Below are 19352 nucleotides of genomic sequence, written 5' to 3'. Positions count from 1 at the left end.
ACATTATCGAAATTTATCAAAGGGACTAATTGTTTCAGATAATTGTATATTAGAAAGGTCATTAAATAAAGGTTAAAATAATTTGGAGTAAAGTGTCAAATCATATCTTTCCTAATATTTTTCTAGCCAAACTAGAAAATGGATAGTTAAAAGATATCCTAAGAAGACTAGACTCATTACTGTCGATACATAAATGACATACTAATCGTATGTGACGAAATTGTCGATAAATAAAAGATTCATGATTTCAACTTTGAAATCTAACATATTTTATTTATCGACAATTTCGTCACATACGATTAGTATGTCATTTATGTATCGACAGTAATTAATCTAGTTTTCTTAGGATATCTTTTAACTATCCATTTTCTAGTTTGGCTAGAAAAATATTAGGAAAGATATGATTTGACACTTTACTCCAAATTATTTTAACCTTTATTTAATGACCTTTCTAATATACAATTATCTGAAACAATTAGTCCCTTTGATAAATTTCGATAATGTAATATGAAGACGAAGATTATCAGAACTATGGGATGTTTTAAGTGATATCAAGGGAAAGACAATGTGTTCATTTGACGTGACCTTTGTAAAAGACTATTGATATATTATGTGACTATATATCTTTAAACAACCTTAAATTATCTAACCAATTAAAGATTCTTAATGATTTACTACTATTATGTACTGACAAAGTTCAGTTCACTTTTGAAGGCGAATACTTTCGCTAGATTGATGAGGTTGCTATAGGTATTCCGTTAGGACCATTATTAGCAGATGTGTTTATGGCACATGTGAAAAATCTGTCTGAAGACCTAATCGAAAACGTGTCACTTTATAAGAGATGGGTGGACGATATTTTAGTTGTCTGTGAAAGAAAGGACTATATGAACTGTTTACTGAATAAACTTAAGACTATCCAAAACCATATCAATCTTTCATGCGAAGAGGAGAAGAACGACCAACTTCCCTTTGTAGATATACTTCTAAACAGACGAGAAGATGGCTCAATCAAACAATCCATTTTTCGAAAACCAACGTGGACAGGCCAATACCTTAGTTATTATAGTTATTGCCCTGTGCAATACAAACGAGGTTTGATAAGGTGCCTATTTAACAGGCTTGATCGTATTTGCATAAGCGACGCTATTGATGATGATGTTAAGTTGTTAAACAAGACACTAATGGGGAATGGTTATCCACTTAAACTTATAAATAGATGGAAAGTTCATGGTACAGTGAGACCTACTGTAGCCTTGGTGGAAAAAAAGCCTGTCTACATCATCTTACCATTTAGAGGTGATTCAAATAGCCTTTCATTGAAACAAATGCTTAAATCAGTCATCAACAAAACGTATTGTACAGCGAAGATCGTTATCAAAGAGAGAACGAGGTCCATGCTTCATTAAAAACCTAAAGGACATGAAAACGATTGTGTCACATCACACTGCGTTTACCAATTTAAATGTGTGTGTGGTCACACATGCATACTATGACGAAAAGGCCATCAAGTGCTTTAAGGTTCTCAATGGTGGTCTAACAGTCATCTATTCAATATATCAATTTAAACCCAACGATCTTCATAACCCTATACTGATGAACTGCAAATCGATGATTCAGAAACAATTTTTCAACCTTGAACTTGTACTTTTATTTTTCCTTCATATAAAAACAAATTTAACACCTAATAATTCAATCTTACACATATATATACACACACAATACATTCAGTCATTTGTTATTATACTGTGAACTTTTCACATGATTCTCATTTAACTGACTGATGTTATACTATTGACTTAAGTCATCATGATTGGATTAGCATAGTATAGAATTGATTTGATTGTTAAACGCTACATATATTATCTTCGATGATTTTATTACCCTGAAGAAGTCCAGATTACTTTTCTGGCCGAAACGTTGGAATTATTGAAATTCCAATAACAGAAATTACTTCAAATATAATTTTCACTTATAATGGTATTGAAGATACTGTAGACCATCAACGTTGATGATCTATGTGGAATGACTGGGGGCCTACTAGAGTTAGACGAGAATGGTGACGAACCAACTAACGCTGAAGTCACACCTCGCGATCAGCATCTTATGTGGATTGCCCCATCGACTCATCAAGGGACCATGGATGCTCTGGAGACTGTACAACACAAAGGACGTTATTACAGGAATATATTAGTTAACGTAGATAAAAGTGAAAGTAGAACCACTGTCGCATGGGCCAGTCCATGGCGTATGATTAACTGATGCGCGTTGATTGTCCTTAGCCTTGACGGGGATCGATGATCTGTTCGATATTTAGTGACCCAACTGCCGGATGATTTGGCTAGGGTTCAGTGACATTTTACGGGCCCTACAATACCAAGGGTACCGTAGTTTGATAACACTTTACGAGTAACACCTTTTATAATTGAATCGCGCCCACACAGTGTAATCAAAAGTCAGAAGCGAGGAGGTTGGAAGATATATTTGACGGATTATCAATATATCGAGGAGTGATTGATCTTAACTGCTTAATGATAGTAGGAAACGTGGAACACGCCGTTCCAAACCGTGATCTGGTGCGGATGCATGACTGAGCGCCTTCAGCTAGTAGAGTCCATTAAAACGAATGTGGTCAGTATCCAATGTCGAACACTTACAGATCTATTGATTTTGTGGATTTATTTACCGCTACACTATCATCCCTCCTGTGTATTGTGATATCAAGGAAGCGGGATTTGTCATTTTTTTGATTTTCCATAGTAAAATGAATATTCTTATGAACATTTTTGAAAAACTTTGGTAGGTGTGTTAAACATTGTTGTTAATTATATACGATGGAAGCATCATCAGCCTACTTCTAGTAAAACGTTATATCATCTATCTCCCCTTTAAACTTGACCCTTTTTAAGGTAGGCCATGGAAATATCTGTAAGGGAAGGACCTAATAAACTTCTAATTGTTAAACCGTCAGTTTGATGGTTTATAATGTTATCAAGCTGAAAGTGAACATTTTCAGTACATGTAATTGGCAGTCATCTGAGTTCAGATACTGGTAAAAGTAGGTCAGATAGCCGGCAAATCATGTCCATGATATTTTGATAACTTACCAGTAATACTGATTTGATTCAGACTGTCATTGAATTGCAAATAAGTCTTTTGATGTATAAGAAGCTAATCACTAGTGAACTAGTTCAAGCTTCTCCATCAACTTGTTACTTTGTGATAAGGTGATTTGATCACTAACTAACAGGACTAAGTAGGATATCATGTTTATGTGTTTTCGAGAGATAAATGGGACATGTCAGGCCTTAGATGATTGTCTTCAGGGTTATCAATCATGTTTCTTCCCTCTGAAGTTCCATTTATTCCATACAAACTTACATCACAGCTTGATAATCCAAACTATTACAAACTAAATTGGTGAGACCTATTTATTTATTTGAACACAAATATTGATACAAACGGGCACCAAACACATACGCGCCAAATACATATACACACAAGTCACTTGATTTGTGTGAGGGCTGGAATACTACCCCGGTACCCAGACCGTAACAGGTGGTTTTATTAGGGAGCCACATTCGGAGCCTTCGACTTAAAGGTCTAATCCACAAAGCAGTGGAGCAACGTTAGGAGATGAAGTCTTATGGTAGTCGGTGACCAATAATTGGTTCATACGCCATTTGTTCGTTCAGGATACTGGAGGCCATATGTATCATTAGTTTGGAATCAGGGTTTTCCAACTCTCATAGATCAATCATCCTCATCCACCAAACCGGTTAAAGCTCCAAACATTCGCTCTTTGTCCTCTCAATTTCATAGACAACATCCCTGGTGCGAGAAGACAGTGAGTAGGAATTACTTGACAGTGACCATGTGAGGGCATTTGGAGAGTGATAGCGAACTCTCCCTACTCTCGGCCATACCAGGGCATTTAGGGGGCTATAATTTATGGGTGAACCAATCAGGTATATGATAATAGGTCTCGGATTTTTATTCGAAATTCATTCATCCGTTTGAATATATAAGAATTTGGTATTATAACTGATGTTAGTTCATGATAAAAATCTTAAATCTAATTCCTAACCCTAAACATTAACTGTAAACTATAATCTTAGTTATTCACACAGGTTTATAACCCTCATTTATCTTTAGTAATTTGGTGAACATTCTTAAGGTCACTTTAGAGTCACCCAAAGGTCGTTCATAAATTATAGTCTCACCACTAATCCATATTACGAACAATAACTTTGATATGGATATAGGTAAAAAATATTAATCCAATCAAGAGATTTTATGAACCAGTGATAACAATTAAATGAAATGTGTTATCAATAACAAGAAGTCAGAGTTGAAGATACCACCAGTATTGTAGTTTGACAACACTTTACCAGTAACACCTTCTATAATCGAATCGCGCCCATCCAGTTAAAATCAGAAGTCAGAAGCGAAGAGGTTGGAAGATATATTTGATGGATTATCAATATATTGAGAAATGACTGATTTAATCTGGCTTATTATCGTAGGAGATGTTTCCAATGCCGTTCTGTAACATGATCTGGTACGGATGCATGACTGAGCGCTTTCAGCTAATTACTTTCGCCTGTCACTCCCAATGGAGCATAGGCCGCCGACCAGCTTTCTCCAACCCACTCTGTCCTGGGCCTTCTTTTCTAATTCTATCCAGTTCTTGTTCATTCTTCTCATGTCTGTCTCTATTTCTCGACGTAATGTGTTCTTTGGTCTTCCTCTTCTCCTTTGACCTTCAGGATTCCATGTGAGGGATTGTTTTGTGATGCAGTTTGGTGATTTCCTCAAAGTGTGCCCAATCCACTTCCAGCGCTTCCTCCGCTGGAATCTGGTTTGTTCTCTCCCGCAGTAGAATGTTGCTGATAGTGTCTGGCCAACGGATCCGAAGTATCTTGCGTAGACAACTGTTAATAAACACTTGTATCTTCTGGATAATGGCTTTCGTAGTTCTCCACGTCTCCGCCCCATACAATAGAACTGTCTTGACATTTGTATTGAAAATTCTAACCTTGGTGTTGGTTGACAATTGTTTTTAGCTCCAGATGTTTTTCAGTTGTAAGTATGCTGCTCTTGCTTTGCCAATCCTCGCCCTCACCTCTGCATCTGATCCACCGTGTTTATCAACTCCGCCTGTAGCTCCTCTGGGGGTTACTGCCGGTCCCAAGCCCGGGTAAAGGAGGAGGGTTGGGCATGGGGTTAGCGACCCCATCCCGTAGAAAATCAACTCGCTAAAAAAAACGTTTCAGCTAATAGAGTCCATTAAAACTAATGTAGTCAGCATCCAATGTCGAACACTTACAGATCTATCGATTTTGGGGAATTATTTACAGCTACAGAGCTATACATTACTGGTAAGATTACAAATGTAGTAATTACCGTCAGTATGATGAAATTCATGATAATATGAGTAAATATGTCGAAACGAGTAATGGGTAAGATCTATCAAATTTTTTTATTTGAATTAACCTTATGGATTGAAGGTTGAACAATTTTTACTCTTACGCCAAAAATAAAACGATCCTATCTTATTTAGATACTTGAATTTATTATATCATTAGGCTGTGTCAACACCTGAACTAAGGTAGGAAGTGAAGTAGTTGAATGTGTCGACAACTTCACGTTTCTTGGAAATCTGATCGGTCCTAATGTGTTGGTGTCTGAGGAAACCTTTGCACAGATTCAGAAAGCTCATTTGGCTTTTGCCAACTTACGTCACCTATGGCGAAGGCGCGATATCCGTCTATCAATTAAGGGACGAGTATACTGAGTAGTAGTTTGTTCTGTTCTACTTTACGATTGTGAAACATGGACATTAAGAGTAGAAGATATTCGTAAGTTGCTAGTATTTGACCACAGATGCCTTAGAAATATCGCTCGCATCTGCTGGGATAACCGGGTAAGTAATAGTGAGGTTAGACTCAGGGTATTAGGGAATAATGGTAAATCAGTTGATGAGGTGATGAATCTTCATCGACTGAGATGGTTGGCTCACGTGTTACGTATGCCTGAACACCGATTACCACGACGTGCAATGCTGACTAGTATTGGGGATGGTTGGAAGAGAGTTAGGGGCGGCCAAACCAAAACATGGCATCAGTCCACAAAGTCACTAACTTCTATTCTGATCCATGTTGGTAGATGGAGACTACTTGGTTAGGGTCCGTGTGACTATCGTAACCAGACTGTGGGCGACATGGTTCAGAATCGATCACAATGGCGTAGGTGTATACACTCTTTGTCTTCCCTTAAAACGTGAGATTCAAACGACATTATACCTTTCTTTCTACCAGCGCAATCTTTTTTTATATATGACTATCATTGAAGTAAATACTTCTATGAATCTGGTGTTCATCTTGTTGTACTAATGTGGTGTGATAACTTGGACTGATGCATATATGTGTCTGTTCCTACATTGTAGCTGACTGGCTGACTACAAACTTTCAAACTTCCGTGTAATGAGTACATAGAATAGCTAAACCTTGTTCATTTCTTTTTGATAAATTCGACTATTTTTCTAAATAAGCTCTGACCAATTTGAAGAAACTGAACATGTAAGTTGCTTAAATTTTATTCTCTAAGATTATTTCAAATCATAAATTTACGTGTAATGTCTTCACCGTATTTAGCGCCCGATTTCTGTTAAAATACTCGTTTCAGTTTTGAGGAATGGTCATGTCGTATGAATACAAGCTTCTCTTGAGTTCTCCCTGATCAAACACCAGATGTGGGTTATTAAATACTCATTCAGTTGAAGTTTTACAACTATCCTTACATGTAAAACGTGAGATTGACTACTACTGAGAAAAGTCAAAAGTATACAGTAAGTTATTGTGACTGATTTAACTACTTCATTTGCATGATTTATATCAACCAAATGTGATAAAAACAGAGTTGCCAATAGAATTTGACACTTCAAACTCTTATCAGAAGGGGGGGTTGTTGCTGTTGTTGAGATCTTAGTAATTTAATAGTTGAATCCCTCGAGCGGGATCTTGGATATGCACTACTGAGGAGTTCCATCATAGGACGAAACGGCCGTTCAGTGCTTTCAGGTTTTCCATAGTGGTCTAGCTTCAATTGACTCATGCTTTCAACTTCAAACTCTTACAAATTTTACTATCTATCACAAAAAACCCAATGTACATCCAATCGTTCATATGTGACACATACATTTTACCTGCTATCAAAGAACAGACTTATTTATTTGTTACTGATTAAGTATCATCCTTAATGTAACAAGTTCATACACATTGATTGTCTTGAATAAATAACAAATTTAAGGTACATGTCACAGAGGTCATATAATGGTTATTTGTATTGAATAAAACTGGTACACTATTATTGTTTGGATTTAATATTAGTACTACTCCTACCACCACTATTATTACTGTTACTAATAGCAACAATAATAGTATACTATATTTGTTTACATTTACTACACTAGTCAAAAATAGAATAGAGTATTTTGTTTATTCTATTGGGTTTTACAAACCATCCGATTAACCCTGATGTGATGATAATTAAATTATTGAGAAACTAGTTATGGCTTTTGATATCACTAAGTATCGTTAACAATGTTAACTACTTGCTGACTGTATTGTCACAATTTATCTCTCTATTAATACATTTACCCCCCAAAAGCCCTGGTACGGCTGAGAGTGGGGAGAGTTCGCTCTCCCTCTCGAAATGCTCTCACATGGTCACACGTATATAGCCTCTGACACGGAAGTCCTACTCACTGCCTTGTCGTGGCATGACTGTTGTTTACGAAATCGAGAGGACGAAAAGCGAATGTCCGGCGCTTTAACCGGGTTGGTGGACACGGAAAGTCCACTTAGGGGAGTTGGAAAACTCTGATTCCAAACCAATGGTGCACATGGGCTGACTCCAGCATCCTGAGGGATCAAATGGCGTATGAACCAATTGTTAGTCACTGGCTACGATGGAACTGCATCTCCTTAAGATGCTCCACTGCCTTGTGGATCAGATCTTTAGGTCAAAGGCTCCGGGTGTGGCCCCCTAATTAAACCACCTGATTCAGTTTGTGCACCTGAGCAGTATCACAGCCCTCGCGCAAAGTGTGGCACATAGATATATCTGGTACCTCCTTGCACCAATATTTATATGTTTAAATTAATTAATTATACACGAAAAGGTGAATCATGATTAATGTTCATTATTATGACTAAATTTACTTTTTTTCAAAATAGATGGATTATGTCTAGCACTAACTATGCCTGTAGTTTTTCTAGAATTACTGCCGGTCTCGGGATGTAAATAACAATGTCTTGTATGACAGACTAATAAGGGTACTTTAAAATAGATTTTATGCAGCTAAACTTAGCTTGTCATTTTTTTAATCAAGCAGTTGTATCTCCCCAAACGAAAAATAAGTTACTTAATTTCAAATAAAAATTCAGATGTTCCTGTGGAGAAAGTTATACCGGATGAACTATCAAGTAATTCAACCAACAACTGAATAAACAACTCTCTCTCTCGGTCCGGTTTAAGCAAGAGTCAAATGACTACTAATTGGTTCAATTTTTATCACACTTAGTTAACAGTGGTTATTGAGTAGAAAAAAATTATTCATTCCAAATGACTAAGCTGTCATAGTAGAACGAATATTGTAGAATTTGGGACTGATTTTTCGAATTATGATTATTATTCTATTAAGATTACAAACTGATCAATGTAAGACAACCACTGAAAACCTTGGAACATAGTAAGGCCATCTCATCACCTTATGGGACTCTTCGGCAATGTGCTTCCGCTATCCTACACGCAGGAATTGAATCCAAGACCTATGTAATCGCGCACAATCACTTAGCCGGCATCCATCAGTGTTATTGTATAACTTCAACCAACCCATGATATGCGCGATCCTCTTCTATTGCCTTCGGTAGGTAACTGCCTCACACCCGGAAATCATCAAACTGAACCGCAAGGAAAGCCCTAACTTGGGGTCCTGAAGGCAAAAGGAAAAAATAGGGCTAAAGAACATAATGTGATGGAAATTGCAGGCGAACATCAAAGGAATGGATATCATTTGGAAGTAAGTGGAAAAGACTCCAGGAAAGAGTTGGTTGGAGAATCTTGTTCAGTGGTCTATGCTCAACGAGAGGTAACGGGTGAAGGTAAGTTAGTAACTATTCCAAACCACTTTTAGGTTTCTTTATGTATAACTGTTATTTTCTATTATATGGTGTGAGACGGTCCAGTATATTCGTACATAATTCACGTTTGTTTGAAGTATAAACTTAGTGGAGGTTGGTTGATACCCCTGGACTCAAGGCAGGGCATAGAGACGATCTTTCAAATAACGGACCAATAGAAGTTTAGCTATCGGCCCATGGTCGGTAATACTGGTTCGGCAGAGACTGGTTAAACCGAAGACACTGGGCTGTCAAGGTTAATAGTAAACGCCAAATCCATAAAATTAGAGTTGTTCACCTTGCAAGTGATATTTCCCAGTGTGTCCTAAAACATGACACTACCATAAATCATTACCATTTCTCAAGACGGTTCGATTTCATCTCCGACATTTACAGCAGTTGTCATTCACTAGATAGCCAGCCATCTTTTTCATTCAACTAGCATAACAGTATTAAGTTAACCCATAAATTACTTTATACGAATGTGATTGTTTAAACTAATTAAAGGTGAAAGGATTAAATGGACATTTCTTTTGATTAGTTTAATTAATTGTTTTTAGTGACAAATTTGTCGGTAAAACTCCTGAAATAAATGATCTACAATTCGTTATCCACCATCAATGATCATATGCTCACTAGTGACTGGCTTCAGGAGGTATTTCCTTGAGTTCCAGTGAGAAGCCGTGACTAGTGGAGTTCAACCGGGTCAATTGTCAAGTAGTAACTTACTAAAAACAATGGTGGACGGTGGATCAGTTTTGCTGATTGGTTGAAGTTAGACATTCACACCACTGGATGCAGGCTCAGTAATCTAGAAGTTAAGCGTTCGCGCGCGAGACCGGTAGGTCCTAGATCCTTCATATCTACCAATCTGGTTAAAGCTCCGAGCATTTGCTTTGCATCCTCTCAGTTTCCTAAAAATACCCCCGTTGCGAGTAGGCAGTGAATTAGACTTCTCTGGTAGTAGTTGTATACGCGTGGCCATGTGACAGCACTTGGAGAAGAAGAGCTGACTGACCCCACCCTCGACAGTACCAAGGCATTGGGGGGCATACTGAGTATAAAACTAAACTATAGGATCGGGCTCACTGGTCTCAATGCTATATTTGATTTCTGTACGTGCATCATTTTTTAATTTATCAGAAGTTAAATGTTGGATTACAGAATAATCATCTAAATGAATTGTTTGGTGTATTTGTTATATGACTAACAGTGATATCTAGGACACGAGTTTCATCATATTCGAGCCTCATCAACTGGCTGTACATTAATAACCATATTAGTATTCACACTGATTCTCGATTCTCATACTTTTCGTTTCAAACATCCAATTCATTATCTCCTGAGTCCAGATGGCTGCTAACTTTTTCAACGTGTATGAAAGAATTAGAACAGATTAATAATTTACCCTTCTTGATATTCAAAAGTCACCGAATAATTCTATTCTTGAAAACTAACAATGTGAGAGTCATAAATCTTTACTATTTACTTCATTCTAATTGAACAAGCTAGTAACTACCTAAACTCAATAGCTCAATATACATGTGGTGTATGCTATCTATGATTTTGGATATAAGTAGTATGTAGGAATTATAAAAAATAAAACGCTTAACCAGTAGAAGATTAACATAAAAAGAAAAACAAAGAAGTCGAACTAACAACATAATCAGAGATATAATGGAATACGTAAAAGACAATGTAAAGTAAATATACAAATAATGTATTTAATGTAATCTTATATTGAACAATAAACCAATTTGCCCTACATAATGTATTTGTTAACAAAGTGGATATAAAAACAAACGATAGTAAAGTTTCATAAGCAAAGATGGATAGTGATTAACGATGGAATACAGGACGCGCGTTTTGACCTATTTGGGACTCGTCAACTGGATGTACCTGCATCTCAGAGTTGATCTTCACTACGGGACTCGAACCCCGTATTATGATTATATTTTATATAAACATATAAATATTGATACAAGGAGGCACCAGATATATATGCGCCACACAAATCAAATGAGATTTGTGTGAGAGCTGTGATACTGCCCAGGTGCCATTCACATTATGTTTAATGATAAAATTTTATTATTTTATTCAATTAATGCATCAATTTATAAAATTATGTCATAAATTCCTGTTATCATCATTTCATGTGGATCATGAAATAGCTCAACGTTTAATACGTTATTGTTTATTTTATGGTAAGTTTTGTGTTTATTTAAACACATAAATATTGATACAAAGAGGCACCAGATATATGTGCGCCACACAAATCTCATTTGATATGTGTAAGCGATGTGATACTGCCCAGATGCCCAAACCGAAGCAGGTGGTCATCTTAGTGGACCACACCCGGAGCTATTGAATTGAAGGTTTGATTCAAAAGGGAGTGGAGCATCGTGAGCAAATGCAGTCCCAGTAGCCGGTAGTCGGTGACCAACGGTTGATTCATATGCCATTTGTTCCCTCAGGATGCTGGAGTCAGCCCATGTGCACCATTGGTTCGAAATCAGGGTTTTCCAACTCCCCTAGATGGACTTTCCGTGTCCACCAACCCGGTTAGAGCGCTGGACATTCGCTTTTCGTCCTCTCAATTTCGTAAACAATACCCGTAGTGTGAGAAGGTAGTGAGTAGGACTTTCCTGGCAGAGGCTATATATACGTGGCCATGTGAGAGCATTTGGAGGCAAAGTGGCTACCACCTCCGGGTGGGCTCAAATCACCAAACTTTCGGTTAACAGCCGAACGCGCTAACCGGTTGCGTCACTTTCACTTCAAATGCTATAACGTTATCCACTTAACTACTGAGTCCTGATAGCCACTTGCTTGTGCAATGAAGTGAATTGAAGCTATATCGAGGCAATATACACATGATGTATATATACCAATAAGAGACTAATCAATTGCAGTCCTGGTTACTAAGGGGGAAGATTCAACCAACCAAACAATACCAAGAACAGTATATGACTTATTATTACAAATAATTAATAATATATAAATCTATGTATATATGTACATTATCAAAATTATTCATTTCACGAGAAGTACATACCAAATAGAAAAGAAAGAAGCAGAAATGAAAGAAAGAAACAAAACCAAAAAGACTCAAACCCAGTACCTTTCGCTTCAAACGCTACCGTGTTATCTACTTATCTACTATGTTCTGATAGGAACTTGTTTGTGCAATGGAGTGAATGAAGACTATATCAAGGCAATATGTACATATACCATTAAGAGTCTAAACAATTACGGTCAAGGTCACCAAGGAGAAGATTCAACCAACTAAATAATACAAAGTACAGTATATGACCTATTAATATATAAATCTATATATATATATATATATATGTACATCATCAAAATCATTCATTTCATTATAAATACAAACAAAAGAAAAAAGAAAGAAAAACAAAAAAAAGAAAGAAAAAAAGAGAAAACAATTAACACTTTCTTTTCTTTTTTTCTTTTTCAATATTTTCTTTCCATTTATGAAATGTTTGCATAAATATTAATTCAAATTCATTAATTGGTATATAACTTGTATCTAATTGTTTATTATCATTATATGATAAACCATAATATGAATTATAATTGAGATGACGTAATTCAGTAAATTTAATAAAATGTTTATTCCCTTGACAACAATAATTAGGGAATAATTCTATAAGATTAGATGTATTAGGTAATAATAAACTGTAAGTTAAACCAGCACCATGCATACCAATTAATATATTAGTATTGATTATTAATTTAAATTGTTCATTAATTGATAAATTAATTAAATCAATAATAAATGAATTATTAAAACCTAATTGTTTTAATTTATTTAATAATTGTAATTCATTATTAATTTTTCTATTAATTATACCTTTTATATTACGTGGATGAGAATAATAATTATTACGACTTATGATTATAATTTGTATTGATTTATAATTATCATTATTAATAATAATATTATTATTACCATTATTACTATTATTACGATTATTATTATTAATATTACCATTATTATTACCATTATTATTATTATTGCTATTATTATTACTACCATTGTTACCATTACCATCATTATTATTACCGTTATTATTATTACCACTATTATTATTACTATTATTATTATTACTATTATTATTACCATTGTTATTATTATTCTTACCATTATTATTATCATTATTACATACATTATAAGTATCAATTAAATTATAACCATTTAATAGAAACTGTTTAAATTCTTCAATATACATATTATCATTATTATTATTACTATTAGTATTAGTATTATTAATAGTAATGTCCTTATCAACATATAAAGGACTTGCATAACCATATGGTACTATAACTAATTTATTAATATATAATAAATGATCTTCATTATTGATAGGTAGTAAGGGTATTACATTATTATTATTATTATTATCAGTAGCATATCGATATGATCCAATTCTTGTTATAGAATTTTTAAATAATTTATACCATATTTCATCTAAATTACCTAATGGATGTCCATCAGCTATAATGATATGTATATTATTTATAGTTAAATTTAATAATTTAATAGTTATAAATGTATTATATAAATCAGTCATTGTATGATATAAATTAGCATATTCAACTCGAGTTACCAAGAGGACAATTTTTTCCTGGGGGAAATAAAAAAAAAGAATAAAAAAATTATCGAAAAAAATTAATCAATAAAAATAATGTTTTTAATTAAGTAATATTTAATAAAGTTTATAGGTTGAATTCATGAATCAATTGAAGGTAGACCACCTGGAAGCACTGGACGACCGTTTCGTCCTATTATGGGACTCATCAGTAGTGCACATTCATGATTCCCACTTGTGAGATTCGAACCCAGGACTTATTAGTTTCATGTGCTATCATTTAACCGATAGACCACTGAGGTGACAATATTTATGTGTTGAAATAAATAAATAAATCTAACTAGTGGTATTTCTTTTTTTTTTCTTCTAAATAATATGAGAATGTAAATTATAGTATACTTGAACAATATAAACACACAGCTATACACACAGACACACACACTCAAATGGACGGCACAACTCACTATACATAATGAAAATGAAGTATATATACGACTAATGGAGAATAGTATACCAATAACAAAAGTATGAATAGTAAGTATTTAAGAATACCATGGTAATTAAAGTAAAATCATGAGTTTATTGATAAGCATGACCTAAACGATGGACCATCTAACTCAAGATGACTGAACTCTAACACTATGATGACTACTCAGTAAGTATAATCTTCATATGATATAAAAAAAATTTCAGTTTTTTGTTATTCTTGTAGTTTGATTTTAAGATTCCATTGTTTGAAATAAAGAATAGTTGGACTAATTAGGTCAAATCATTATGAATACAATAATAATAATTAATAATAATAATCATCATCATAGAAATTATACATATCATCGTTCTTAATCAATTTTTACAAGTTAAGAAAATGGTTGGATTCATATTATGCTATTTACTAAGATAAAATATCAGAAGGGGTTTTTTTATGGAAGAAAAAAAAACCTTGGGAAAAAGCTAGGCGGGAATTTTCCTCTTATGCTCATTAGTGACTGACTTTGGGAAGTACATCCAGGAGTTCTAGTGAGAAGCAGTGACCAGTGGAGTTTAAACCACATCTATTGTGAGATAGGAACTCACTGAAGACAATAGGTGAATGGTTGCTCAATTTCGTGAACCAGTTAAAGTTGGACATTAACACCGTCGGATGCAGGCTTAGTGGACTATCGGTTAAAGGCTCTGGCTCAAGACTGATAGGTCCTGGGTTCGAATCTCGCTCGCGAGGCGGGGTCGTAGGTGCACACTACTGAGGAGTCCCATAATAGAACGAAATGGCCGTCCAGTGCTTCCAGGTTTTCTATGGTGGTCTAGCTTCAATTGACTCATAATTTCAACTATAAGATAAAATAGATTTGAATATGTTCGATATTCGTTTTTTTTGACCAGTTATATTTTTAGTAAGGTTAGACAGTGACTAGTAGTGCAATAAATGAATTATGTTACGATCGACTTGGGATTGATCAGCTGGATCCATCTACTAAAATCCATTGTTAATGTTTACGCTGAGACTGGAATATGGTAAGAGTCACTTCAAAAACCCAACGTGCTGTTGATTGAGTTACTGAGTTCACAATACCACTAGTTTGTAGAATATGTATGAATGTAATCAGTAAGGGTTTTTATTTTTTAATTGTTTATGTTCATCATATCTCTTAAACAGGTTAGTAGCTATGTATATTCAGTAGCTGAATTGATAATGCGTTAAGCGTTTGATGAGAAAGATAATGGGTCCGAGTACAAGTATGAACATCAATACTAGGATGTGTCAGATGCATTCAGTTGATAGACCCTGTATATATGACGAAATACGCGTGCTGAATTTTACTATTAACCACGATCTAACCTTCATCGAAGCTTGTAACTGTAGTAAAACCGAGGTAATCGATCAGGACACATATATGTCAAAACAGACCAATCAATTATAAACCTTAATCTATTTTGGTGAAAAAGATTGTTAATATTTTAGTATTATCATTCCTTAAAAAACTCATTACCTTATAGTAATTTTTTGTTTTCCAATCCACGGAATCAAGTACCTCCAACGATTCAAGAAACTTAATTACATTAGTTTCATACGAGTGTAATTGTTCTCTACAAATAAATGCATGAAACGATAATCAGGCAAATTTAACGGTTATTTACTTGGCATAATAATAAGAATGATTATCGAATCAAGAAATAAAAACCATGTTGAATGAGAGACAGTTACCCATGAGGAGTTGGTTGACATATATCAGGAATCGATTGAAGTTAAAGATGTGAACCAGTAGAAAATACACAGCTATTGACCAATCCTGAGAGACTTAAAGACCCTAGGTTCAATCCATGTTAATCAAGAGTTCCATACTAGGATGAAACGGATAGTCAGTGTTTCCCGCTTTTCAATGGATATCCAAATAAGATGAGTCTGAGATCTAAACTATAACAAATTAAATTGATTGTTATTATCAATTGTTTAATCTCTTAAGAGTCTAATTACACGATTGAGATACACACGAAACGGAAGTTTATAAAACAACGATTTGCCTAAAAAGCGGTTCTTTATTACGTAATATACGTAAATTAGCTACAGACCTCAACTCTTGAAGTATCTGTAGCGCTTAGCGCATCTGTAATTCTGAAAGAAAAATGGCTTTCTGAAATAATACCACAAAGAATTCTTATGACATACGATGATGCGAATGACAATTGATAACTATGTCTGTTCTTAATAACAGTTTATCAACAAGCAAAGCGGAAAACAGAAGCAAACAAACATGGAAACCGTTGCAACTGAACAAAGATCAGCGCTTCTCTTATCACACCTCTTCGTTATTCGACTTGAAAATGGCCTAAATTTTGTTCTAATTCATAACAACTTAATTATTAACATTTAAGGGTTGGAAAACAAAGATCGATAATGGTTAGCAGTGAAATGCAGGAACCGCGTTTCATCCTATTTGGGACTCGTCAACTGGACGAAACACGCACCCTGCATTCCACTGCTAGCCACTATCCATATTTGCCTAAAAAGCTTATGACCTAAGACAATAGCAAAGCAGTCCGCACAGAATACACATATGCCAACAAGGGACTAATCAATTGTAGTCCTAAATAACAATGGGAAGATATAAGTAAACAATACCAAGTGATTTTAAGCATTACTATCATAAACTAAATTTACCCATTCATTCATTATTTAATTGTATTTAAATAGATTTCATTTAACTAGTTTATAAATAATACCATAATCGATAGTTACTCCTTTGTTCAGTTGGGAATTAAAGCTTTTTAAGAGGAAATTAACATTAACGTTCAGTTGGTAATTCTATCAAGTTATATTAGATATTCAATATTATTGAAAAGAAATGTATATGTATACATATGCTGTGTTCATTCTTCTTATAAATAAATGTGCACAGTTGAAGAGTTCCATACTAGGACGAAACGGCTATCTATTGCTTCCAGGTTTTCTATGGTGGTCTAGTTTTATTCAACTCATAAATTTAACTATTAAATTACTACAAACTCCAGCAAATCCCCTTTCTGATAATATGCATTAAAGATCAGTCAAATGTCCCAGTACGGTCGAGGGTGGGGAGGGTCTGCTTTCTCTATCCAAATGCTCTCACACGGCCACGTGTATACAACCGCTGTCAGGGAAGTCCTAGTCATTGTCTTCTCGCACCAGGGGTGTTATTTACAACATTCAGAGGATGAAAAGTGAACGTCCGGCGCTTTAAGCGGGTTGGTAGGCACAGAAAGTCCACCTAGGGGAGTTGGAAAACCCTGATTCCAAACTTATGGTACACATGGGATCCAGGATCCTGAAGGAACAAATGGCATATGAACCTATTGTTGGTCACCGACTACCATGGGACCGCATCTCCTAACGTTGCTCCACTGCTTTGTGGATCAGATCTGTAGGTCATAGGCTCCGAGCGTAGTTGCCTGAAAAAACCACCTGCTTCTATCTGGGCATCCGGTCAGAATCCCAGCCCACACACAAATCAAGTGACTTGTGTGGCACATATGTATTTGGTGCCCCTTTGTATCAATATTTATGTGTTCAAATAAATAAATAAATAAATAAGCTGTTTGTTCAGTCTTTTGCAAATTAAATTCACTTGGTATTGTTTGTTTGAATCTTCCCATTGATGTGTTAGGACTGCAACTGGTCAGTCACTAATTGGCATATGTGCATACTGTGCGTATTGCCTCGACATAGCCTTAATTCACAAGCAATTGTAAGCAAAGATTGATAGTGGCTAGCAGTGGAATCCAGTTTGACGCGCGTTTCGTCCTATTCGGGGTTCGACAGCTGGATGTACCTGCATCTCAGAGTTGATGTTCACTCTGGGACTCGAACCCAGCTGCATTCCTAAACATCAATCGGAAGATTCAAACAAACAATACTAATTGAATTTAAACTTCACTACATTGCGCAAGCAAGTGGCTATCAGGAATCAGTAGCTGAGTGGATAACGCGATAGCATTTCAAGAGAAAGTTACTGGGTTCGAGTCCCAGAGTGAACATCAACAAATCTGAGATGTAGGTACATCCATCTGACGAGTCCTAAATAGGACGAAACGCGTGTCAAACTGGATTCCACTACTAGTCACTATCCATCTTTGCTTATTTTGCAAATTGATATTCAAATATGAACAAAAATAAAGTTTTCTAGTTATATTTAGAGCAACATATTTTTTCATCAGTAAATGAAGTTGTTAAGAGATTGACTTTTTCAATTGAAGATTATGCTTATCAGTAATGATAATATTTAAGAGTATTTTATGATCTTATCTATCATGGAATAATCCACACAAAAAAAACGAGAAAAAAACCCAATCTTTTATAGATCAACTCCGCCTGGAGTACCTCTGGGGTTACTGCCGGTCCCAAACCCGAATAAAGGAGGAGGATTAGGCATGGGGTTAGCTACCCTATCCCATCGATAACTAACTCGCTTAAAAAACGCTAACCAGAAAAAGAAAATAATTCGATTTTTTAAACATCATACCTGGCAAGCTTTCCATTTTCAATCCTTGATATATACTACTTATATGTCCTCACAAGTAGAGCACATCATATTATAAGTGTATGTTACGTTATAATATACTCGTAGAAATCATCAGGAATGCAACTACTTACTAAATGTTAATAAATGATATAAAACAATACACAAAAGGAAGCTAGACTATGAGGCGAGAATAGGGACAGAGGACGTAAACAAACTTAATATCAATGAATAATCGATTTCGGTCATGTCAAAAGTCGTTCGAGTTTGAATTATTCAGTTGTTAATATGAATGAATCTTGAGTTGATGACTTCTATATAGTCAATTATATCATAAGATGGATAGTGGCTAGTAGTGGAATCAAGGACGCGCGTTTCGTCCTATTTGGGACTCGTCGGCCGGATGTACCTGCATCTCAGATTTGTTGATGTTCACTCTGGGACTCGAACCCAGTACCTTTCGCTTCAAAAGCCATCACGTTATCTACTCGGCCACTGAGTCCTGATAGCCACTTGCTTGTGCAATGGAGTGAAGTTTAAATTCATTTAGTATTGTTTGTTTGAAT

The 19352-nt window shown here is 35.3% G+C and overlaps 1 protein-coding gene across 1 annotated transcript in view; it reads right to left on the bottom strand.

Moving 5' to 3' along the window:
- Window positions 1–9587: 9587 nt before the first annotated feature.
- The window catches only part of Smp_125150 (hypothetical protein), a gene marked incomplete at both ends in the record, with an annotated part of 14946 nt that continues 5181 nt past the window's right edge, over window positions 9588–19352 (bottom strand). The window contains 2 exons of the mRNA XM_018794355.1: window positions 9588–9623; window positions 15784–15880. Coding sequence (XP_018648776.1) covers window positions 9588–9623; window positions 15784–15880 — 133 coding nt within the window. The remainder of the gene's footprint in view (window positions 9624–15783; window positions 15881–19352) is intronic.

Source organism: Schistosoma mansoni, chromosome 1 (assembly GCF_000237925.1).
Source record: "Schistosoma mansoni strain Puerto Rico chromosome 1, complete genome".
Lineage (NCBI taxonomy): Eukaryota > Metazoa > Platyhelminthes > Trematoda > Strigeidida > Schistosomatidae > Schistosoma > Schistosoma mansoni.
Note: the sequence above shows the minus strand (reverse complement) of the source record. Positions and strands in the feature narration are given on the sequence as shown.